Genomic DNA, 24,549 nt, shown 5'->3' with positions numbered 1-24,549 from the left:
TCATGAATATCATAGCCAAAATCCAGAGCTTCCAGTTGGAAGAACAACTACTGTAAGCATACAAAAAATAAAGAGTTCAAGTACCATTCTAAGGAAGAAGACAATGAAGAAAAGAGCAGATGGACCAGGGTTGGTACTGTTGTATTAAATTTAATATATACTTTAAAAAACTTCATGAAGCTCTCTCTCTTTCTGTCAGCGCTTCCCGTGGAAGAGCCGCTATCTCTTTCGCTGGCGCCATGCCTGCCCTCAGACCTCTCGTAAAGCCTAAAATCATCAAGAAGCAGACCAAGAAGTTCATCCAGCACCAGTCCGACAGATATGTCAAGATCAAGAGAAACTGGTGTAAACCAAGAGGCACTGACAACAGGGTGCTAAGACGATTCAAGGGCCAGATCTTGATGCCCAATATTGGTTATGGAAGCAATAAGAAGACAAGTGGATTCAGGAAGTTTTTGGTACACAATTTCAAAGAGCTAGAAGTGCTTCTGATGTGCCATAAATCTTATTGTGCTGAAATTGCTCACAATGTGTCCTCCAAGAATTGGAAAGTCATTGTTGAGAGAGCGGCTCAGCTAGCCACCAAAATTACCAATCCAAATGCTTGACTAGAGGAGTGAAGAAAATGAGTAAAATATTTTGCACATTTTTATTTGAGTTAAATAAAGCCTCCAATTACTACCATCTAAAAAAAACTTCATGAAATAAGTTCGGTTTCATCTACAATCCTCTTTTTCCAAGCTTTCTGTATGTTTATGTCTATTAGTGATTATCAAATATGTAATACAAAAGAAATTTTTAAAAAATTCTATCCTAGGCCTTGTAAGGCTTGGATGGTACACCTCAAAGCCCTTTGCAACAGTTAAAAGTAGGCACATGGCTGGAAATCTCTGTTAGCCAAATATCACCTATCTTGTATATATCACTGCTGCTTCTGACCACAACCCAGTCCTTGCCTTGGTGGTTTTTTCTCAGCAACTCTGATTTCCATACTTTCTCAACCATGCAACTGTTTGCTCCTCTTGCCATAAAGAATAGGCACTCACCTTCAGCTTCCTCTGACTTCTGTTCATCCCCACTTTGATTTCTTGCTCTAATGAATAATCTTAGCTTTCGGGGGCCATCTCTAGTCATCCAGATCTATGTCTTACCCCTGGACCCAGATGGCTCTGGAGGAGAAAGTGAGACTGGTGACTTTTCATAGCCCTTGCTCCCTTAAATCCAATTCACTTGAAAAGCTTGACATCATCTTCCCGATGTCACGGTCCTCTTTGAGAACAAAGGACAAACTGCAGTCTCAGCATTCATCCTGAACCTTGACTTCCCCTTGTCCTAACCTTAGTTCCAATCACTGGCTCTTGATCTTACCTCTCCTATTCTTTCCTTGCTTGTTCAAATATTTGTCCCACTTCAGTCAACCACAACACTTGTGTTCTGCTTATTATATGCCACTGCTGTGGAGGAAAAATTCTATACTCTGCCTTTTAGTCCAATCAGGAACAATCATTAACATACAAGAAATTTCACTTGTATGCTTCAGATGGATAGAACTTCATTTTGCTAATCAGAATTCCCTTACTCTCCAAGCTATGTCCATCTTACTTTTCATCCTAACCCTGAAACAAAAGATAAAACTTCATAGCAAAGTAAAGCAAAAAGTTATAAAGTTTAAGTTATGGATTTTGAATTACCGAACAGAACAACAGGAATGCTAATGGAGGAGAGGGCAATTGATTCCCTCCTTAACCAGTCCCTCAGGGATTCTTAATATGGGGTCCATGAACTTTTAAAAAAATTGATAATTGTATTTTAATATAAATGCTTTCCTTGGTAATCCTATATATTTTATTTTAAGCACTTAACTTTATTCTGAGAAGAGGTCCACAGGCTTCTCTGGATTACAAAAGAGCAGTGACATGAGGATACCTCTCTAAATTATATTAATCAAAAAGATATTTCTGCCCTCAGTTTGAACCTCATTGAAAAAAGGAGGGAGGGGAAAAACAGAACTTCTCTCTAATGTCTTTAGTCAAGGAATTAAGATATCTCCCTGAAATGTGTTATTTTCTATTCAAAGAAGACTGATTAGGTCTTTGATTCAACTGAGACCAAAGATTTCAGACCACAACACTGTACTAATAATATTTCTCAATATTATATAACACAGTTGAGGTCTCTGTGCTTCCATACTTACTAAATAGGGTGTCCCAAAAGTCTCATGGACTTTAAAAACTTTAATTTCTTAAAAGAGCTTTAAGACTTTCAGAACACTTTGTACATTACTTATCTTCATATACTCTATGGTCCAGCCATGACAACTATATTATCAAACAAGGCAACCCTACTCCTATCTCCCTGACTTTTTCACACACTATTCCCCATACTTGGAATGTAGTCTCTCTTCACCTCAGGTTCTTAGAATCCCTAGTGTTTTTTGAAAGATCACTGCAAATGTCACCTCCTTCTCCCTTATTTTGTATCTGTAACGTACATACAGTGTGCATGACATCCCCAGTACCTAAAACATTTTTGTTGTTGTTCAGTTGTTTCTAATTCTTCATGACCCCATTTGGGATTTTCTTGCCAAAGATATTGGAATGGTTTACTGTTTCCTTCTCTAGCTCATTTTACAGATGAGGAAACTGAAGCAAACAGAGTTAAATGACTTACCCAGAGTCACACAGTTAGTAAGTGTCTGAGGCCAGATTTGTACTCAGAAAAATGAGTCTTCTTAACTCCAGGTCCAGCATTTTATCCATTGCACCACCTAACCTAGTACATAGCAGATGCTTAAAAAATGATTATTGATTGATTGATTGATTGATTACAGCTTTCTTGCATGTTGGTCTGGCCTTTCTAGCCTCCTGTCTTAGTGAGAAAACTTTTAGATTCATCAAAATTAAATCTAACTGGATCCAGTTTCTTTAAAGTAGTAATAACTAAATTTCAGCTTATAGTGGAAAGTGTGCTGGATTTGGAGTTGGGGGGCCCAGGTTCAAATCCCACCTCTCTTACATGGTTAAGTCACTTCTCTTGCTGTTTCAATTTCTTCACCTGTAAAATGAAGGGGGTTGGATTTGACCTTTTCAGCTCTAAATCTGTGATCTGGTAAATGGAATGCTCACAGGCAACACTTACCAGGCCTGAGACAAAAGAAACTATGTCATTCTGAAGGACATTGATTAAATTAGCTCTAGTTACAAGTGCCTGTTCCTCCTGCTCAGTGCATTACAATAGTCAAGGACTTTCTCATGATTCCTTAACACATAACATTTTCTAGATTCTGATTACTGGTTATCTCTCACTAAGCTCCCAGTTCCCATTTTGTAAAAATGGCATGGTTAATAGTGTTTTATTTTGATGAGATAGAAAGAACCAGGAGGGGCCTTATTTCTACTGGGAACATTCTAGATAGAAGAGTGGCCCCAAATAAAGGTTTCGCGGGCACACATTAGTCTTAAAATGGGATAAATTATTTTTTCTCTCTTTTTTTCTTCTGTGCTAAGCTCTCAGTTACCCAACTTCCCTTCCTCCCTGCTCCTCACTCTCAACCTGGCAAATACTACAACGGCAAACCCCTCTCTCTGTCCAGGCGCTCCCTAATGGCCCCTCTCTGCTGCACTTGTGCAATGAGACACATAGATTAGCAATGCAATGGTTAGCTACTTTTATTATAGCTACCTTAAAAGACAAACGCAGAGAGATAAACAAACTTAAAAACAACAACAACAACAATAACAGAGATAAATTTCAAGAAATAAACACCCTCCAAGGAGAGAAAAAGAGAAAGAGGAGATAGGAATATGGAGAAATAACCTTCTTCAGTTTGTAGTCTCGGGGATTTTGGAGACCCTGACAATCCTCATGCATGATCTACCTACTCAGCCTTTGTTCTGGAAGTCCAGTGCTAAGGATCTCCTAGCTGGTGTTCCTTCCTTCTGGGGCATCTGCTCTCCTATTGCCAGCTCCCCTGCTTATTGTGGGGTATGCTGAACATTTCCCACTTCCCAATTCAATACGTTTCTTCCCTCTAGTACTCATACAGTCTCCAGTGGTTTCTGCTGTTCACAAACTCTTAGGATTGGAGGGGCTAGCTTCTCAATCAAAATCTGGCCTTCCAATCCCACAGTATGGTTGGAGCAACATCTGCTATGTCAGCTAGCCTAATTGCTTCCATAAAAGACAAGGAAACTATCCCTGGGACTTGATTCATTCAGGGCACAAAGGTTCAAGCCATTGAAACTGCTTCCTGGTTGCTTACAGCTTTGCCACCTAGGATAGAATAGTTTCTCTAAAAGACAGGGCATCCATCCCTAACATTTAATTGATTCAGGGGTCAAGACTTGAGCCACTGATGCAGCTTCCCAGTAACCTGCGGCATAAAAGGTTAGCCTATGAAGAGTCAGTGACCCTCAGATCTGGCAGAGGCTCCATTGCCATGCAAATCACCATGTCCAAGAATCTTGATGACCGGATGTTTTTTCCATATGAAGATGAAGGGGGTGCCATCTCCCTGAACCAGTGACGTATCTGTAAGAAATATCCTTTCTATGCTGTAACTAAATTAACAAACTCTGTGTCTCATTTTCTTCTAGTTCTAAACCTGAAGCCTCAGATCAGCCTACTTACAAGGGAAAATCTACATATATCCATATGTAGATATAGCTACATACATAAATGATATTTATCTATCCATCAGTACTATGCCCGGGTAAAGTTTTTAGAAGTGGGAATAAAATAAATCTACCTAGTCTCAGAGTGTTAAACAGTAAATTATCCTATCTAATTAGAACTTCCCAAGCCTACCTTGTCCCATGATCCTCTCTGGGCCCAAGGTCTCACTCCACTATGCTTAGATTACTCCTATCCCTGGAAGAGAATTTTGTCTCTTAGCCTAAGATCCTCCTATTACTTTCGTAACCCACTTCCCCATCCCTAAACTGTGGTTGACTCACTTGGACACTCTAGCCCAAGGGTGGGGAACCTACGGCCTTGAGGCCACATGTGGCCCTCTAGGTCCTGTTGTTCTGTGCAGTTTGGATTCAGTCAAAGGGCCGCACTTGAGCACCTAGAGGTGGCCTTGAGGCCGCAGGTTCCCCACCTCTGCTCTAGCCCAAGGGTCCATGAACTACTTGTTGTTCAGTTGTTCAGTTGTGTCTGACTCTATGTTTTCTTGGCAAAGATACTGGAGTGGTTTGCCATTTCTTTTTCCCGTGTGTCCCCATTTTACAGATGAAGAACTAAGGCAAATAGTCGTTAAATAACTTGCCCAGGAGTACACAGCTAGTAAGTGTGTGAGGCTGGATTTGGACTCAGATTTTCCTGAATCCAGGCCCAATGCTCTATCTACTGTGCCACACAATTTCCCCACAAACTACTAGTGAGGGCCAAAATCTGGCCTGTTTTTGTATATTCTTAGCATGTGAGCTAAGAATGTTTTTTACATTTTCAAATACAACAAAACTTTATTTAAATTTAAGCTAAGTGAGCCGTTCTACAAGCTTTGGCTCATTTTCATTCAATCAGTATTGATCAATCAATGTATATTGATTTTATGTAGAGTTTTGAGGGGGGTGCTCCCACATTCTTTTTAATCACCATATATCAAACTTCTTCATCTAAGCAATGGAAAGACAGTAAAATATGAACAGATACAACTGTATTTGTAAGGTGTATGTGTCACCAATACTGGTTATGTAAGTCCACATGGGTTTGTCTAGGTTTGTCCCTAGCTCATAGGGAGGCATGAATAGGTAGATATCTTTGGAATCTTCTCAGCCCCTCTCTAAGCAAGACTTTGCTGTCTGGAGGGGAGCAAGAAATTAGGGCCATGAGACTGACTTATTCTGTTCTTGTCAGAAGGCCAGGATCTCTCCACTCCCAAGATGTCACCAACTCTGCCCCTCCTGAGGCATGGATGCTTCTTTACCAATGGGGAGAATTTTATGCAACTGTTTAAGCTTGAGCCCTGGGTTACACATTTGATTCAGTGCCCCAAATATTTAATAATATCTATAGTAAGTAGGTACTATTTTATAGGCACTAGGGGATATATAAAATGTTGATAAGGCAGTCTCATACAACGGCACCTTGACAATACAAAGAAATTAGCCCGTCTAACACAGGGGTAAAAAGTAGATTTGTCTGAGAATAAAAGAGGTCAGAGTATAGATTAGAAAGAGAAGGGATGGTCTCTCTAGATGGTTTCTGATGTCTCTCTCAGCTTTACACTTACTATTCTTATGACAGCTTTGGCAGTGGTCAAAGGGAATCAACATAGCATAGGGGAAAAACTCTCAAGGGTGGGGAACCTGCAGCCTCAAGGCCACCTGTGGCCCTCTAGGTCCTCGGGTGTGGCCCTTTGACTGAATCCAAACTTCACAGAACAAATCCCCTTAATAAAAGGATTTGTTCTGTAAAACTTGAACTTAGTCAAAAGGCCACACCCGAGGACCTAGAAGACCACATGTGACCTCGAGGATGCAGGTTCCCCAGCCCTAAAAGAGTATTAGACTAGAAGTTAGAAGGTGTGAATTCTAGCTTTGCCATTAATTAGCTGACCACAGATAAATCACATAGCTTCTCTGGGCCTCAGTTTCTTCATCCGTAAAGTCATGAGATTATGCTAAATATACAAAATTCCTTTCATTTCTTTTTTTTTCCTTTTTTTTTTTAAATTCCCTCTCATTACATGCAAAAACAATTTTAAACATTCTTTTAAAAATTTTTGAGCTCCAGATTCTCTCCTTCCTGCCCCTCTCCCCTGCTTTAGAAAGGAAGCAATTTGAAATAGATTACGCATGTGCATGTTGTGAAAGAAAACAGGCAAAAAACCCCCCAAAAAGATAAAGTAAAGAAAAAGTGTGTTTTGATCTGCATTTAGACTCCACCAGTTCTTTCTTTGAAGATGGATAACATTTTTCATCATTAAGTCCTTCAGAATTGTCTTGGATCATTGCATTGCTGAGAATAGCCAAGCCATTTACAGTTGATCATCATACAATATTGCTGTTACTATATATAACGTTCTCCTCATTCTGTTCATTTCACTTTACATCAGTAAGTGTAAGTCTTTCTACCTTCCATTTCTAATATTCCAAATTTCTAAGTATAGACCTCAGTGGGTCTGGTCCAGAGGTGGGGAACCTGCAGCCTCAAGGCCACATGTGACCCTCTAGGTCCTCAAGTGTGGCACTTTGACTGAATCCAAACTTCACAGAACAAATCCCCTTAATAAAAAGATTTGTTCTGTAAAACTTGGACTCAGTCAAAAGGTTGTGCTCAAGGACCTGGAAGTTCCCCACCCCTAAGACCAGATTCTGGTCTTAGTTCCAGGAATTCACTAGGAAAAGACTTTTCAATAGTCTGTGTGTGAGGATGACCAGAAGTTAGACCTCTTGGCAGAAAGGAGATGTGCATGAGCAATACTCTGAAGGAAGAAATCATAGGTCTTGCTCATGGACCAGTTTATGTAAAATGAAGGATAGGGACCAGTCAAAGATTGTTCTGGAGTTTGTTGCTTGAGGAGCTGGTGATCTACAATGAAGTCACGAAGGGATGTTGGCCTGATCCGTTCTTTCCTGCCTTAGATTATAGCACCTCATCTCTTTTTGGCTTGCCTAAAATAAGTTCTTTCATCACAAATCCATTCTTGGGTATTTTTTTAAATGATACTCTGCTTTTATTCTTGGAAATATAAATACGCTACAGATTACTTTTAAGAGCAGAGATAACCTCTGCCCTTTTGAGCAGAAAAGGAAAGGAAAGAGGAGAATAAGCTAAGAACAAAAATTAAACCTAAGAAATATTTTTTTTCTGCAGATTATTGATATAAAATTGTAGCTAGACTTCATTCCAGTGGAAATATTTATCATTAAAAGCTTGAGCTATGTGAATAACCTTTTAAAACTCCCTCATGCAGGTCAAGGAGTTTGATTTTTTTTTCACTAAAGATGCTTCTGTGGATTGTGCTTTTTATCCAAATTCCCTCTACATCTCTGAGATGAAGTCAGAGCTCAGAATAATCATGGTTGTCGCTTTGCAAGGTCCTGTACATACATTATTTCATTTGATCCTCAGGTTAGTTTGGTCAGGCAGATGCTTGAGGTGTTATCCTGTTTTACAGATGAGGAAACTGAGGCTCAGAGATATTGGTCAAACAGCATGTAAATGTCAGTTTTATTAGGTTGGCTTTATTAGCATAGTATCCAGAATTGAGGGAGGTGATTTATATTATACTCTGTCCTTGTTTATCCATCTTTGGAGTACTGTGTTCAGTTCTGGAAAGCACATTTTAGACTGATAAGTTGGAGTCTAGATGGACATGACCAGGATATTCAGATAACTGGAAGCTATGGTATGCCATTAATTTGTCTGAGTTAGAAGTCTGCTTCAGGGTTCTAAGAAAAGAGCTGCTGAGTTGTCTGCCTTAATGTTCTGAGATAGCAGTTGCTTATTTGCGAATGACAAGCCATACATAGAACTTTGGAGTGAATACCGGACGAAGTGAACTTCAACGTTTTATGCTTCAAAGTTTCATTTGCATAAGAAATAAGAATTTTGTCAAATGAGTAAAGCTGGAGCGCTTTCCTCTGATTTAGGATAAGGGTTCCTACTTTTTCCTAAAAGACCATACCACTACCTCAGCTGAAGGTATCATCTAGGACATAGAAGAGTTACCATTGAAGAGGGCCGGCTGACCAGAGAAACAGCTTAGAAGAGGTGTATCTGTGGCCCAGCAGATCAATCAGTCCAGCTGAGATGCCTTGTCTGGCAAGATTTCCAGCAGAGTATAGCTTAGTTCTGCTTAGCAGTGGAAGCATTTATTCACGTAGAGATTATACTCATCAAGGAATTTTTTAGGAGCAATTCCTGAAACAGAAAAGAGCATTACTGAAGTTTACAATCCCAGAATTGTACATTGCCCTGGTCACATGTATTCCCTATACATTCTTAACTATTCTGAGACTTTAGTGTGTACCCATTCTCTGTGTGTTGATGGGAGAATGTGACCCAGGTTTATGGGTACAATGTTGTAGAAATATTATGTGTTTGGCAGCTAGGTGGCACAGTAGATAGAGCTCTGGGCTTGGAGTCAGGAAGACCTGGCTTCAAATCCAGCCTCAGATACTTACTAGCTGTGTGACCATGGACAAATCATTTAACCTGTCTGCCTCAGTTTCCTCAACTGGAAAATGGGGATCATAAAAGCACCTACCTCCCAGAGTTGTTGGGAGGATTAAATGAAATAATATTTGTAAAGCACTTAGTACAGAGCCTGGCACATATTAGACTCTTAACAAATTTTTTTTTCCTTTCCTATCCCTCTACCACTTTGTTCCTATTTTCAGTAAATGTTTTGGTTAAGGTAAATTGAGTGTCAATGGCTGATTTGTTGAAAGGAAAACCTCAAGCTAGATTATTAAATTATTTAAGTAACTTGTGGGTGGGTCTGCCTGTCTGCCTCAAGTTTCTCCCCACTCTAACCCATCTTCCATCCTCCATCCTCCAAAATGATTTTCCTAAAATTCGGGTCCAACCATGTCACCCTGATACTCAATAATCTCTAGTGGCTAACTATCATCTCTAGGTTTCAATATAAAGTCCTCTGACATTCAAAGCCCTTCATAACCTAGTTCCTCTCTCCCTCCCCATACATCTCTCCAGTCTTCTTAAACCTTATACCCACCAGGACTCTTTAACGTAGTGACACTGGGTCCTGGCTATTCCTGGAACAAGACACCCTATATCTCCCCTTAAGGATTTTCTCCAGCCATCCCCTGTGCTTAGAATGCTTTCCTCATCTCCACCTACTGCCTAGCCTAGTTTCCTAATGATGAGGTGCTTGGGTGCTTGTGCTTGCACTTGGGCCCCAATTTCTCCCTAGCCTCAGAAACACTGTCTGTGACAATTTCTCCCCAGCCCAAGGACACTGTGCCTAGCAATTACTCATGCATGGGCCCCAGCACAACCCTTATCTCTTTTCCTGGTGCAGCTACACAAAACTGGGTGAGAGAGTGCTGGGCTGCTCAGGCCCCAGCCCTCAGATCGTGTCTCTGGAAGCCTTCCAATTCCTTAGCAAGTTCCTGTCTTGTGAGAAAGCTTTCCTTTGTTGCAGAGCATTCTCTCATGAAGACAGAGAGAGGTGCCTTGCCCAGCCCAAGGAGTTTAGTCTTTGGCTGGCCCAAGGACTCTTCCTCCTGCCAGACTCCAAAGATCCATACCTCTGTCATCTCCCTCCGTCTGGTATACTCCCTGTACTTTCCCATCCACAGCTCCCAAAGACACCTGGACCTTTGGATTACCTCATCAGTATCCCTGGCATTCCTTTCCCATGCCCTTTTCCATATAAACTCTACCTCCATCCTCATTCTCTTACAGGTTCCTTAAGAATCCTTGCTCGCTGAAAAGCGTAACAATAAATCTTTGCCACCTTGACTTAAAGAATGCTTGAGTCTGTGAATTCATTCCAGACGACCCCGTCCAGTACTCCAGTCTTTGAGGGGTCTCAACCTCTCAGATCGCAACACTTCAACTCCCAACTAAAATCCCATCTTCTACCTGAAGCCTTTCCCAACTCTCCTCTTAATTCTAGTGACTTTCTTCTCTTAATTGTTTCCTATTTATTCTGTATGTAGTTTGTTTTTATATTAGATTGTGAGCTCCTTGAGAGCAGGAACTGTCTTTTGCCTCTTTTTTTATCCCCTGCCATTAGCACAGTGTATAGCACATAGTAGGCATTTAATAAATGTTTACTGACTTACTGACTAAAGCTTTGGTAGGAATAATCACCCACAAAAAGGTACTCCTAGGACCTTGAGAGTAGAGAGATGTAGCAGCTGTCTTTCATCTGTCGAAACCCTGACCTACCATTGTGAAGCCACCTCAGAGGAAATTAGTCATAGAGAGAGAAAGAGTGGGTGGTGATGGTGGTGAAAGATTAGATGTACAAAAGTCAGTAAAGAAAAAAAAAAAACTAAGAAAGGTTAGTTTGTAGAAGAGAAGACTTAGGAGCAGCATGATAGCGATCTTGTGCAGCCATATGGAAAAGGGATTGAATGACAACAATAAACTAAATTTTGTTAAAAGGCGATTGGACTCATATAACTTGCAATGACCGATTTTTGCTAGAGAGAATATAACACATATTTCTGTTGTTAATAGAACCACGGCAGAGGTTCTATAGAACCAGGTACAGAGCGAACATATTTTGTAGACTTAGCACTTTGTAGGTAGGCATGCTCAACTGCTTTTCAAAAAAACATAATGATGACTATAAGGAATGAATGAAAAAATGAGTGAAAAAGCATTTATTAAGGGTTTATTATATACCAAGCAATGTGTTAAGCTTTTAGGATATAAATACAAAAAGGATGAGGCAACGGGGTGGAGCAGTGGAAAGAGCATTAGGCTTGGAATCAGAAAGACTCATTATGATTTCAAATCCGGCCTCAGAGACTCACCAGCCATGTGACCTTACACAAGTTTGCCTTAGTTTACTTATCTGTAAAATGAGCTGGAGAAGGAAATGGCAAACCACTCCAGTATCTTTGTCAAGAAAACTCCAAACAGGGTCACAAAGAGTAAAACAGGACTGAAAATGACTCAACAACAAATAGAAAGGATAGCCACAGAAAGATATTTTGCTTTAAATTGTATTTTTTTTTGTAAACTGTTTCTTCTTTCACAACATGACTAATAAAAATAGGTTTTACATGATCACATACATATGACCTATATCAATTTACCATCTTAGGGATGGGAAAGGGTAGAGAGGGAGGGAGAAAATTTAGAACTCAAAATTTTATAAAAATGAATATTAAAAATTGTCTTTACATGTAATTAGAAAAAATAAAATACTATTAAAATAAAAAAAAAGCCAGATATTTTGCTCTGTACACTTAACTGATGATGAGTGAGGCCAAAAAAGAGAAGTGGGATATATCCTTTGCAATGGTTTGATTTCAGTTTCAGAACCTGAAAGGGAGGAGGGGTACATTTCAGGCCACATGGTGCCTAGCCAGAAATTGGCCTGAGAGTGAAGAGTAGATGTAGACATACCAGGCAACTGAGGCCACCACTAATCAGGACACGGGGACTCCAAATCAGGTGTTAGAGAGGATGAGACTTCATCTGCTTGACCCCAGAGGTGGATATCACTTCAATATAAGGAAAATTCCCTAACAATTAGCACTATCCAAAAGTGGAATGAGTTATTCAAAAAGATAGAAGATTTCACCTTTTGGAGAACTTCAAGTGGAGAATGGATGACTACTTGTCAAGAATGTTGTAAATGGGATTCTTGTTAGACTTGATGGATTCTGAGGTCCCTTCTAACTTGTAGGTTCTGTGAATGTGAAAAGCTAGATTATCCAGGATTAAGGAGGAAGCTGGTGTTGGGGAAGTGGAGGCACAAGTATGAGCTATTTGGCTGTAAAAAAATATGGAAAGAAATATAATGGTGGTTAGACAAGGTAGGAGGGTCTGTAAAGGGTCATTGTTATTTTTTGAGAGAGTGGAGATCAAACTTATTGAAAATACTAAAGGAACCTCTTTTAATGCATTTTTAAAAAAATGTTTTATTGATGTTCTTTTCTTTTTTCTTTTTATATCACTGTCACTTTCCCTTGACTCCTTCACCCTTCCCCTGTAACAAAAGATCACACTTTTCAAGACTGTCAACAGTATAATTTTATTCCCAGGTAATTTTGTGTTGAGGGAACAACTTATTTTGAACAAATTTTTCCATTATCACTACAGGTCTTGACACTTGTAATTCAAGTCATTCTCAGCAATATCATAACTGCATTTAACTCTTAAAATGGAAAAAAAAATGTGCTTCTTGTGCCAACATCCAGGGGCTTTTTTCATTTATTACTTCATGGAAAAATATTTTGTTCTGTCCAAAGGAAGGGGCAGCTGAGGTTGATCAGGCAGGTGCCCAGAGTGAAGCATTGAGATCAGAGGTTCTCAAACTTATTTGGCCTACTGCCCTTTTTAAAAAAAATTATTGAGCATCCCCCTGGAAATCTACTTTCTTCAGTCCTTTAATTTTTTTTTGAAATTTGTGTTATTTAAAAAAAAATAAAATATATTTTTAAAAAAATGACACATCTGAAGTTTAATAATTTATTGTAAATTTGTGAGTTTTTTCCTGCATTGACATTTTGATGACACAATATTGCATCATGTAACCATATAGTACTGTATTGTAAACAAGTCATTACACTCACATTTTCCTGCTGATGCATGCTGGACTTTGCCTGCCAACACTTGCTTGTTAAGATCTGTCAGTGGACTTGCCCACTGATAGGTTATAACTTGCATTTTTCTGTGTTTATTCGGAAAATAATGTTATCACTACAACTTTAACTCTGTTACACAACATAAACATGTATGAATGGTTTTTCAAAATTTTCTTCTCTTCTTTCGGTATACTTCCTGCACCCCCTTATTTTTATTCAATGTGCCTCAATTGTGCCCAAGGCTACCACCCCCCCCATTATTCTAGCTCCCCCCAGGGGGCAGTATAAGCCACTTTGGGAACCTTTGATTTAGATGAACATGCCATTAGAGTTGTAAGTACCTTCACGTTCTCTCAACTTATTGGGGAGGAAACTGTGGACCAGAGGTAAGTGACTCACCTATGTATGACAAACCAGTTAGTAGCAGGGATAGTACTTGAACCCAGGTCTTCTGATACTTAGTTCAATATTCTTTTAGCCATCTATTGTATTCTTTGAACAAGGTAGGGAATAAACTGAGAAATCTTCATTCTTACTATGGTCTCAAAATGCCTAGGTATTAATAATACTCAGATTGGTGCAGAATGAGACATACACATGTGGACACAGTGAATGTGAAAACTTTTTGCTTGACTATGCATATTTGTTGCAAAGGTTTTGTTTTTGTTTTTCTTTTTGCAATGAGGACAAGGTTGGGTTAGGAGTTGTTAGTGACAGTTGCCAAAAAAGAAAAAAAAAGAAAGGAAAGAATAAAGGATCATAGAAGTATTTTTTTTTTTCAAATGAAGATCTGCTTTTTCTCCCCCACCTCCACAGTGGAAAGTAAGAAAAACAAAACTGCCAGTTATGAACACGTATAGTCAAGAAAAATAAATTCTCCCATTAGCCAGAGGTCTCAATCTGCACCAAGTCCACCTTCTCTTTGTTAGGAGGTGGGTAGCCTGTTTCATCACAAGTCCTTTGTAATTGTGATTAATTACTGTATGGACCATAGTTCCTAAGACTTCACTGAAGTGCTTTTTTTTTTTAAATGCATAGAAGAGAATAGTAGGAAAAATAGATTAAGACACAGAGAAGTAGATCACATTTGAAAGCTACATGCTTAATTTATTATCTGCTTAAGAGGAAAAGAAATTTGCGTAATTCACAGTTTCATACATAATCCTATTCTGCTCTACTTTGTATGTGGAAATGATAATTTTATTTGATGTTTGTTAAGTTCAGAATTAAAAAAAATAAACCCCAACATTTTAAAATTAAATTTTGGTTTTTTAATGAACAAAAATCTATTTTTCTTCCTCCAGTTTCTCCCCCCTCATACTGGAAAACCAAAACCAAAACTGTGTAACAAATATGAATGCAAGCAATACATATTCCCCAAAATATATCTCATTCCTCATCCTGAATACATCACCTCTCTGTGGTGGTGGCATTTTTCATTGTTAATCCTCTGGAATGATGGTTGGTCATTGATCAGAGTTCTTAAGTTTTTCAAAGTTCTTTGTCTTTATAGTGTTTTTATTGTTTAAATTGTTCTCTTGGTTCTTCTTACTTCACTCTGCATCAGTTCCATATGAGTCTTCCCAGCATTCTCCAAAACATTCACTTTTTTTATTGCACAATAGTATTCCATGACATTTATATACCATAATTTATTCAGATGTAATTTATTCACACTGTAATTTATTCAATAGATGTCATCCTCTTAGTTTCTAGTTTTTTGCTATCACAAAAAGAGCTACTATATATATTTTTGTACATATGGCTCTTACTATAACACCATAGAAAGTACTTTCAAATACATATCTCATTTGAATTTCAGCACAATTTTGTGGGGACAGGAATTAGTATTCCTATTTTTCAAATGAGAAAACTAAGACTCAGAGAAGTGCACTTGCCCAAGAAGGCAACGTGTTTTCCTTCCTACATCAGCTTCCTTAGAAAACACCTACTTTTCCAATCACAATATTCCTTCCAGATCCCCTTGAATCCATTTGCCTTCCCTCTAAGATTATCACCAATTTATCCTGTAAATATCTTGTTTGAACATAGTTGTTTGTATGTTATCTGCCCCATTAGAATGTGAGCTCCCTGCAGGCAGGAGCTGTTTTTGACTTGTTTTGTAATCCCAGTGTTTGTCACAGTGTCCAGCATACAATAGGCACCTCATAAATACCTTGTGAACTTGGCTTGTTATGTCTGAGAGCATTTTACTGTAGGGTTTGTAAACTTGCTGTAAAAGCCGGTTAGGTTATTTGAACTAAATCTTTATTCTCAATATGTTGTTGTTGTTCCTGCCCTTTGTTTTCAAAGAGAACAATGATATCACAAGAGTGATGTCTTGACTTGAGCATGAATTGGGTTTAAGTGAGGCAGAGTTTCATTCAAAAAGTCATCAGCCCTTACCGAAAACTTGGATGAAAAACATTTTTGTAACTGCTCCCTAATAAAAGGAATTCAGTTTCCTGGTCACTTCTACAAAAACAAATATGAATTACCTTCTCTTAAAGTTGTTGTCAGTATGAAGGTTAATCACTTTCCAGAGATAAGATGTTATAAAGTATTACATAAAAATGAAATAATCTTTTCAAAAAAAATAGAAAGTTCCTCTCTTATGGTCTCTCCTTTCTTCTAAGTGTTTCTAAAAAACAATTACAATACTAATAAAGCATACAATTACAGCACTTTTGAAACTAGAAAGAACCTCAGAAATGTTTTTGTTCAATTAATTACAACTGAGGCCCAGAATGCTTGTCAAAGCTAGGGGCAGGTCTAGGATTAGTCTTCAAGGTTGCAATGCTAGTGTTTTTCCCATTATACTAGTATTTTATGCTAAAATAGTTTCCATTAAAGAGGGGTATAATACTTGTACTACTTCACAGTGCTAAGAAGATAATGCTTTGTAAATCATAAAAACCTTTATATAAATGTGAATGGTAATAAGCATTACAGTTACTAATTACTTTTACAGTGACCCTGTTTTGTAGGTAAATGTTTTCAAATGATAGGAAAATCAAATAATGGTAAATACAATAGCTTGGTATAGTGGTATAGTGGTGCAGTGGATAGAGCACTGGCCTTGGAGTCAGCAGGACCTGAGTTCAAATCTGACCTCAGGCACATAACACTCACTAGTTGTGTGACTCTGGGCAAGTCACTTAACCCCAATTGCCTCACTAAAAAAAAAATCATCCTGACATCCTGATGATACTATGTGTCCCAAGGAAAGACATGTCACTTTCCTGTACCACTAGATTATATGGGCTGTGGGTTATTTCCAGGTCTAAATCTATGATCCTAAGAACACAATTTAAAGTTAAAAAGTTTTGGCTGTTGTTAGGTTGTGTCTGACTCTTTGTGACCCCATTTTGGGTTTTTGTTTTGTTTTGTTTTGCTTTTGGCAAAGATACTGAAGGGGTTTGTGATTTCCTTCTCCAGCTCATTTCACAGATGAGGAAACTGAGGCAAACAGGATTAAGTGATTTTCCAAGGGTCACAAGTATCTGAGCCCACATCTGAACTCAGAAACGGGACTCCAGGTTCTAGCACTCCATCCACTGTGCCACCTAGCTGCCTCTCTCCCCCTCAAAAAAAGCTTAAAATATAAGCCAAACAAGTAAGTTTTATGAATCCAAAGGGATAAAATGAAAAAATGAACCCAGAAAAAGGCCAAGATAGAAGGATGTTTACTCTGTCATTCCACTGGGGACAATATACTTCTGGATTCTTAGATGCACTTTTATAACCCGTATTTCTCCATAGTACAGAAGGAAACAGAATTTCAAAACAAGCTAGGACTGAATTGCTAACCCAATTGGGTAATTTTTTTTTTTCCAGTATGAGAGGAGAGGCTAAATTAACTGCTCATGGACTTGGCTTTAGCTTGTGTCTCACTGCGTTGGAGGGCCTTGCACATTCTCAAATAGTCCTGGTTTCTCTACCAAACATTAGGAACATTTTCACCTTGGAAGCTCAGTTCACCTTTGGACTTCACATGCTGGAAGTATCCACCTTGCTGTGATTTCTCCCTCTGATTGGCTGGTTTCCTCAGAACCTCCTTTTTAAGGAGGCCCAGGCTAGCCAGGTCTTCATTCTTCTCCTGACTGAACACTTGACTCTAATCTTTTTCTATCATGCTCCAGGTCTGGTACCTTCATCATCTCCCTCCTCCCCCCTTTTCACCTTTCTTTTATTTTATGTGTTGTCTCCTTGCATTTGAAAACAAGTTTCTTGAGGGCCGGAACTGCTCATTTTTCAGCTTGTTTTGTATTCCCAGTGCTTTGCTCAGTGTCTGACACGTAAACCTTTAATAAACGCTTGTTAACTTGATTTGATTTAAATTCTCAGTATCCAGTGGATCTGTGAACTCATCTGTGCATTCACTCCAACTACTCAGATTATGACCCATCCTAGTTTGCCTTTCCAGTGCAACCATTAGCTTGCCATCGCGGTCCGTTTCTGTGTGCTGGGGGAATCTACTCTGTTTTTATGACATCCGGGGGATACCTCCCTTTTCCTCGATTTGCATCCATCAGTGGTTTAATAATGGATGGTTGAAATCATGCATGAATTAAAACTCTCGGCCCCCCCCCCCCATCCCGCTGTGCCAATGAAATCAATTAATCAATCTATCAATTAATCAATAAGAATAGCATCTACAAATTGCCAGGCGCTGGGGATGCAAAGATGAAAGTCAAAGAGTCGCTGCCCTCAAGCAGTTTACAATCTTCCCTATTTAGATCTTTAGAGGTTTTTATTGAACTCCTCGCCTCAGCCACTGGCCAACCCCCCAAATCTTGATTCTCTCCTCTTCCTGTCATTGCATAGTCAGACTAAAGAAGGAAGGTTACTCATCTTTGGAGAACGCAAACTCCAGCCGTGGGGTTGGGTGTGTGGGGGGTGGGGGGGTGGGAAGGGAGGGTCTGTGAGTCGGGGGAGTCTGGGGACAGGGATGGAAGTAGGGGGGTTGAAGGCGAGCTGGGCATTGCGCGGCCCTCTGGTGTCCCCAGGGGCCGCTGCAGTGGTAGCTTCAGCTGGGGAAGAGGACAGAGGGAGGAGCCCAGCCCGGGGCGGACTGGAGTGGACTCTGGCTGAATACAGGGAAGAGACGAGGGGATGAAGCTACTAGAGAAGGAGTCAGGGGACTGAGGGCCGCGGTGGGGGTGGATTGGGGTCCCCCACGTGGGTATCAGGGCTGGATCTCCCCCAGCTCCTGCCCCCTTTCTGCGTGGAAACGCGCTTCCTCTTCCGTCCTCCCCTCACCCTCCTCCCCTCACCCTCCTCCTCCTCGGGAGCCCAGAGGTAAAGTCCGGGCTGAGGCAGGGGGACCTCAGAACTTGTCACTCCTCAGACTGCGACTGTCGGGAGACACTAACTCCTTGACTACCCCCTACCCCCAGGCGGGGACGTCCAGAGAGTCGGGGTGCTGCCAGAGGGGGAAAAAAGTTGCCCCCGAGAAGCTCGAACTGCTCCAGGAGGCGGGACTGGACTTTCGGGTCCTCTTGATCAGCTGCTGCCCAGTGGGAGTCGCACTCCCGGGGGGTAGAGGGTGGCAGAAGCTTCCCAGAATCGTCTGCTGGTCCCGGGCTCATTTCGGGAAAATGAGGAAGCCAGACGTGAAGATTGTGCTGCTAGGGGACATGAACGTCGGCAAGACCTCGCTGCTACACAGGTACATGGAAAGGCGTTTCCAAGAAACTGTCAGCACGGTCGGGGGAGCCTTCTACCTGAAGCAGTGGCGGTCCTACAACATTTCCATCTGGGACACTGCAGGTAACTGCCTCTCCTGGGCTTTTCCCCAGGAAGTCTTGCTCTCTTTCTTTCCTAAAACTTTAGAAGCTGGAAGAGATCTTAGAGATCATCTGGTCCAAACCCCGAGGCTTAGAAAGGTAAAGTTTACACCGCCGGGGTAGTCACTGCCTAGTTCGAACCTAGGGTTTATGTTGTCTTCTCTCCTTAGAAGGTAAGCTCTTAGAGGGCAAAGATTATGTTCGCTTTTTCTTTGAATTCTCAACGCTTAGCTCAGAACCTGGTTCAATAAATGCTTGCTGATTTGATTCCACACCAATATTGCCTCTCTCACTTCTGGGAAAAGGGACATCGACTCTGTAGGAATTTGGGAGGGAAACTTCTATTCAGGAAAATGTCTTAAAAAAAAGAAAAATATTTCTGCAAAGAAACTGGTTAAGAGACCTTGCAGGTCTAGTTCAGCCCAGTCGTTTTACAGACGTGGAAACTGAGGTCCGGGGAGCTGAAGTACGTTGCTCTACGTGACACAGGTAACATAATCTGATTCTAATTAGGATATTCTAACTCCAAATCTTCTTTCTTACCTCACTTCTCACTGTCTCCTAGCTAATTGGAGTTATCCCATCCTCCTTGTCCTCTCAACTATACCTTCCAACAGTTTCCTTTCCTTCTTTTTCTCTGCACCTCAGGGAAAGTGAAAGATCACTATGCTAAAGGATACCTTTGTCAAGTTACTCTTTTAAAGTAATACTTCCATTTGAGCCTGCCTGGGAATTCTCTTTGGCCCCAGATGGAGGCCACCCAGGAAATATAGCCCTTGAACTTGAATTGTAACAATATTCTCCAGAAGTCATATAACAGTGCTAAGTATAACCTTTTTTTTTTTTACACAAATGATAAGGTAAGATAAGAGACTATTTGAGATTTTCCTTTTCCTTAGAGGAGACAGGGTGAGGGGAGAGGATGGGGGGGCAGGGGAAGAGAGAGGGGAGGAGGGGGAAAGAGAGAGAGGTTTTCCTTGTTTGGTGCGATTTATGACTTTTTTTTAGATGTAACTATTAGAGTCTAAACCTAGGTCTCAATTTGCTAAGTCTTCTGAGTGGAACTGATAATTGCCCATTCCCCCTGAAAAGAATGAAACCAGTGAATAATATACCATTTTTTTGTTTGTGGCTGAACCTTCAAGATGCAGCTTCTCTGATGCTAACATTTTAAAGAGTGACAAATGCACAAGGATCCTGCCCGAGGTTTTTAATTGCCAACTGTGTGCCCCTAGTTCTGCTGAGTAAACACGATTTTAATTGACTCTGTTTTTTAAATTGGTTAAACCAAATGAATTTGAATTAATGAAGTTCAAGATCACACTGTATTTGCATTTCTTTTTTTATAAGGTTCTGATTAAAATGGGGAGACAGTTTTCATAACCGTCCTTTGAAATCAAACTCACCCATATAAAAACTCTCCCCCCCCACTGAAGTTTCAAGGTATGATCTTACTTTGTTTTATGCACAGACTTACTGAGTCTGTGAATGTTATCTCCTTATTCTTTTCTTTAATATTCAGTCTTAACTCTAGAGGTGAAGTCATATATAACCAACAAGTATTTTTGGGAAAGCCTGGTATGTACAACCCTTAAGTAGTAACCCTTAAGCTTTCTGATTGGTCTTCAGTTGGCTTACTGCTGGGAATGGTGTAAAATTCCAACCCAAAGTAAGGTACATCAGATAGAGTGCCAAGGCTGGAGTCAGGAAGACTCATCTTTCTGAATTCAAATCTGGCCTCAGACACTTAGTAGCTGTGTGACCCTGGGAAAATCACTTAACCCTGTTTGCCTCAGTTTCCTCATCTGTAAAATGAGCTGGAGAAGGAAACGGCAAACCATTCCAGTATCTTTACCAAGAAAACCTCAAATGGGGTCATGAAGATTCAGGCAGGACTGAAACAATTGAATAACACACTATGTGCAAGCCTTGAGATAGAAATACAAAATGTGAAAATAGTCCCTGCCCTCAAGGAACTTACTTTCTACTTGGGGGTGGTGGTGGTGGTGGTAGAAAAAGGTTTGTTTAGCGCAGTCCCTTCTGTGGTCTGGTGTTAGGTAATAGGACCCTCCTCAGAGGCTAATATCAAACTTTTATGATGTGTTATGTTTCTGGAGACATTACTCAAATTCTGATATATCTGTGTCCATGTAATACTGAACTTGAGAGAGTGTATAGACCAATATTTGTATTTATTTCAGTACTACATTTTGCATTTTCTTCATCAGAACCAATGACATCTATAACAGGCATATTAATCACCAGAGAATTTTGAAATACTGTTGATGTGATGATGCCCTAGATATTTTTGCAGAGTTTCCTGCTGCAGCACACTCAGATTTCCTGGATGCTTAATTTCTTCTTTGCTGTTTGGGGAATGCCAAGTGTTTGGATTTAGGGGTATTGGGAGGAGCACTGAGGAAAGCCAAGACAATGTCAGTAAAGTCTTTCTCTCTTTCCACATCAATGATTTCCTGAATTTAGAAATACTTTCGTTTCTTGGAAGTGACCCTGATTTCTTGAAGGTCATATCAGGAGATCACAAGCTCTGGCAGGTTTTATTAAATTGAAAAAAATTCAGGTACTAGCTCATTGGTGTCTGTTGCCTGAGAACTGGCATAGTTAAGTTAGGAGCTCATCAGCAAAGGGTAGACGAATTAATGAATGAAAATCATTTAATAAGCAAGTACTCTGTGTTAAGCATTGGGCATAGAAATACAAAAGGAAAACAATTTCTTCCCTCAAAGAGCTTACATTCTAATGGTAGAAAGTGTAGATATAGGGCAGTGATAACCTGAAAGGGGTATTTTAGTTTAGAAAGTTAGGTGGAGATGTAAGGAAGTGGATTCTCACATCTTTTCCAGAGACACCTTAAGGTCACAGAGTCATAACTCTAGAGCTTGAAGGATACTCAGGTTATCAAATCCAATCCCTTCATTTTGCAAATGAGGAAACTGAGGCACAGAGAAATTAGGTAATTTATCCAGGGTCTTATAGGTAGTGTTTGAGGCAGGATTTGAACTCAAATCTTCCTGTCTCCCAAATCCAGTATTCTCCATAAAAGTGGCTTACAAACTTCTTGGTCTCAGGACTCCTTTATGCTCTGAAATATTGTTGTGAACCCCCTCCCAAATAGCTTTTTTTTTTTTTTTGGTGAGGCAATTGGGGTTAAGTGACTTGCCCAGGGTCACACAGCTAGTAAGTGTCAAGTGTTTGGTCTGAGGTCGGATTTGAACTCAGGTACTCCTGATTTCAGGGCCGGTATTCTATCCACTGTGCCACCTAGCTGCCCCCCACATAGCTTTTTGATATAAGTTATATTGATTGCTATTTACCATTTAAAAATTTTAGTATTATTTTAGTGTTATTGTGAAAATAATTTTGACCTCACCAACACCCCTCCCCCCAAGGGAACATTCTATAAGAGTTGCTGCTCTTTTATTCTGTAATTGGTGAAAGACTCCAAGTATGTCTCACTCCAAGACCAGCTTTCTCTTCATTATTCCATGAAGCTAGATGATTATCAGAGGTTATTCTGTTAACAAACCCAGCAGAGTTTTTTGAATTTAACCCTCTTGGGTGCAGTTGGCCTGGAATTACAATTTATTACTGGTCCTCATGACTCTAAACAACAATTTCCAACAGAACTTTATCCGATATAAATCAGTCTCTATAAAGGGTCAAGAAACCACTGCAGCTTGCCAACACTCAATCTCCTTAACAAACTGAGAGATATGACAAGCAAGGACACCATGGGATTGGACTATAAATTCATTTGTCAAATATTACAGAGAAGGAATATTGCAGAGGAGAGAGGTTGGTACCTCACTCCATAAATGATAAAGCCTTGGTTTTGAAGCTCAAAATCCCTGAGTCACTCTGACAGACTAATATCAGAAGTAACAACTCAAAGGCCCTTCCTCACCTGTGGGGAACTTTTCAGTAGCAAGTAGTAGTCAACAAGTCCCAAGGAGTCTTTTTTTTTCTCCATCAGCATGAATCAGCACCAGTCCCCAAGTCCAGACCCCTTGATCTCTTTCTCCAATGCCTTCTCCTTCCTATCCCAGATAAGAACCTTGTAAAAACCAACAAAATCTTAACTGGAGAACCCCATTCCCTTTAGTGCCCCCACCAGGTTGCCTAAATCCATTCAGGATCCCATTGTACTGCCTTGTGTCCTTCATCCTTGACCACCCTCAATTATTATCTCCCCTCAATAAAGCTGGCTTGCTCTACTTAAGTCTGTCTTATTTTGAGCTCCATGTTTATTCCATGTTACTGGACCTTGGCATTCTGAACCTTCCTAAGTCTGCATTAAGACAAAGATTATGAGCAGTATTGCTCTATAAAACATTGAGAAGCAATGTTGAGAAAAACAATTTTACAGAAAGCTTGTCAGGAGACTCAGCTAAACAAATTTATTCTAAGAGCATTTAAGAATGGGCTTGAAAGGGAAAAACAAATAGATGAAAAATTGAAAAAGAGTCTTTATATAACAGACTCTTTTTCATCAAGGAAAATTGAGCCAACACATTTGGACTAGAATGTATTATAATGCCTGATGGGCTGCATGAGGAAGTGGAAATACCACCGAAGAAAACAAAATGAGAAAAACAGCTGGACTATAAGTCTTAAGTCTATACTGGAGGTAACACAGTTTTGGGGGCATGGAGATCTTGATTCCCTAGTTAAAGTATAGAGGATATCAGAGGTATGGGAAAAATTCCCAGTTGTTATCAAATAGAGGTAACTGAAAGACTACTAGTAACTACTAACCTTTAAGATTATTTTCTTCTTTATGCAAAATCTTTTGGAGAATAATCTACAAGCACTTGGAGGGCATGCATGATGAGGGTATCAGAATGGAATAATTAAGCTTATAGATGATATACTTTTTTAAAAAATTTAATTTCATTCTTTTCAGTGTGCAAAAATTTATTTTCTCACTGTCCTAGAGAGAACTCTTCTCAATTGTAACAAAAAGACAAGGAAACTCTTTTAATATATATGAACAGTCAAGAAAAACTAATTTCCTCATTGGAAATATATCTCAATTTGCACCCTGAATCCATGACCTCTTCATCAGGAGGTGGGTAGTATGGTTTGTTATCAGTTCCTCTTGAATTGTAGCTAGCTACTGCATTGATCAGAGTTCCTAAGTCTTTCAAAGTTGTTTGCCTTTACAATGATGTATAAATTGTTCTACTGGTTCTTACAGGTAGTATTCCATGGTAGACAATATCTTTACCATTACACAATTGACTAAAAGATGTAGCAGATGCAATCCCACTGTGTTTTTTTTATTTTTATAATCTAGATCTAATCTTATATACATGTAATTATAATTTACATAAATTTATAAATTATATGTGTATACACATATACATATAATTTGGTGTAGCAAAATGCCATCTTAAGGCATCTCCTCCAACAAGATGTCTCCTAGGCACATATCACAATCATGCAGGATACCTTGAAAGATGGAACAATAGAAATAATTTTCTTTAGCAATCTTC

The 24,549-nt window shown here is 39.7% G+C and overlaps 1 protein-coding gene and 1 pseudogene across 1 annotated transcript in view; both read left to right on the top strand.

The window, feature by feature from the left end:
* The first annotated feature begins 221 nt into the window (after positions 1 to 221).
* On the top strand, positions 222 to 624 carry LOC114046315 (annotated as a pseudogene).
* Positions 625 to 18,225: 17,601 nt separating this feature from the next.
* LOC114046222 (ras-related protein Rab-20-like) overlaps positions 18,226 to 24,549 on the top strand; it is a 56,714-nt gene continuing 50,390 nt past the window's right edge. Inside the window, exon 1 of the mRNA XM_027866461.1 lies at positions 18,226 to 19,016. Coding sequence (XP_027722262.1) covers positions 18,845 to 19,016 — 172 coding nt within the window. The 5' untranslated portion in view covers positions 18,226 to 18,844. The remainder of the gene's footprint in view (positions 19,017 to 24,549) is intronic.

The sequence above is a fragment of the Vombatus ursinus genome, unplaced genomic scaffold (genome assembly GCF_900497805.2).
Source record: "Vombatus ursinus unplaced genomic scaffold, bare-nosed wombat genome assembly UNPS02014781.1, whole genome shotgun sequence".
NCBI classification, from domain to species: domain Eukaryota; kingdom Metazoa; phylum Chordata; class Mammalia; order Diprotodontia; family Vombatidae; genus Vombatus; species Vombatus ursinus.
Note: the sequence above shows the minus strand (reverse complement) of the source record. Positions and strands in the feature narration are given on the sequence as shown.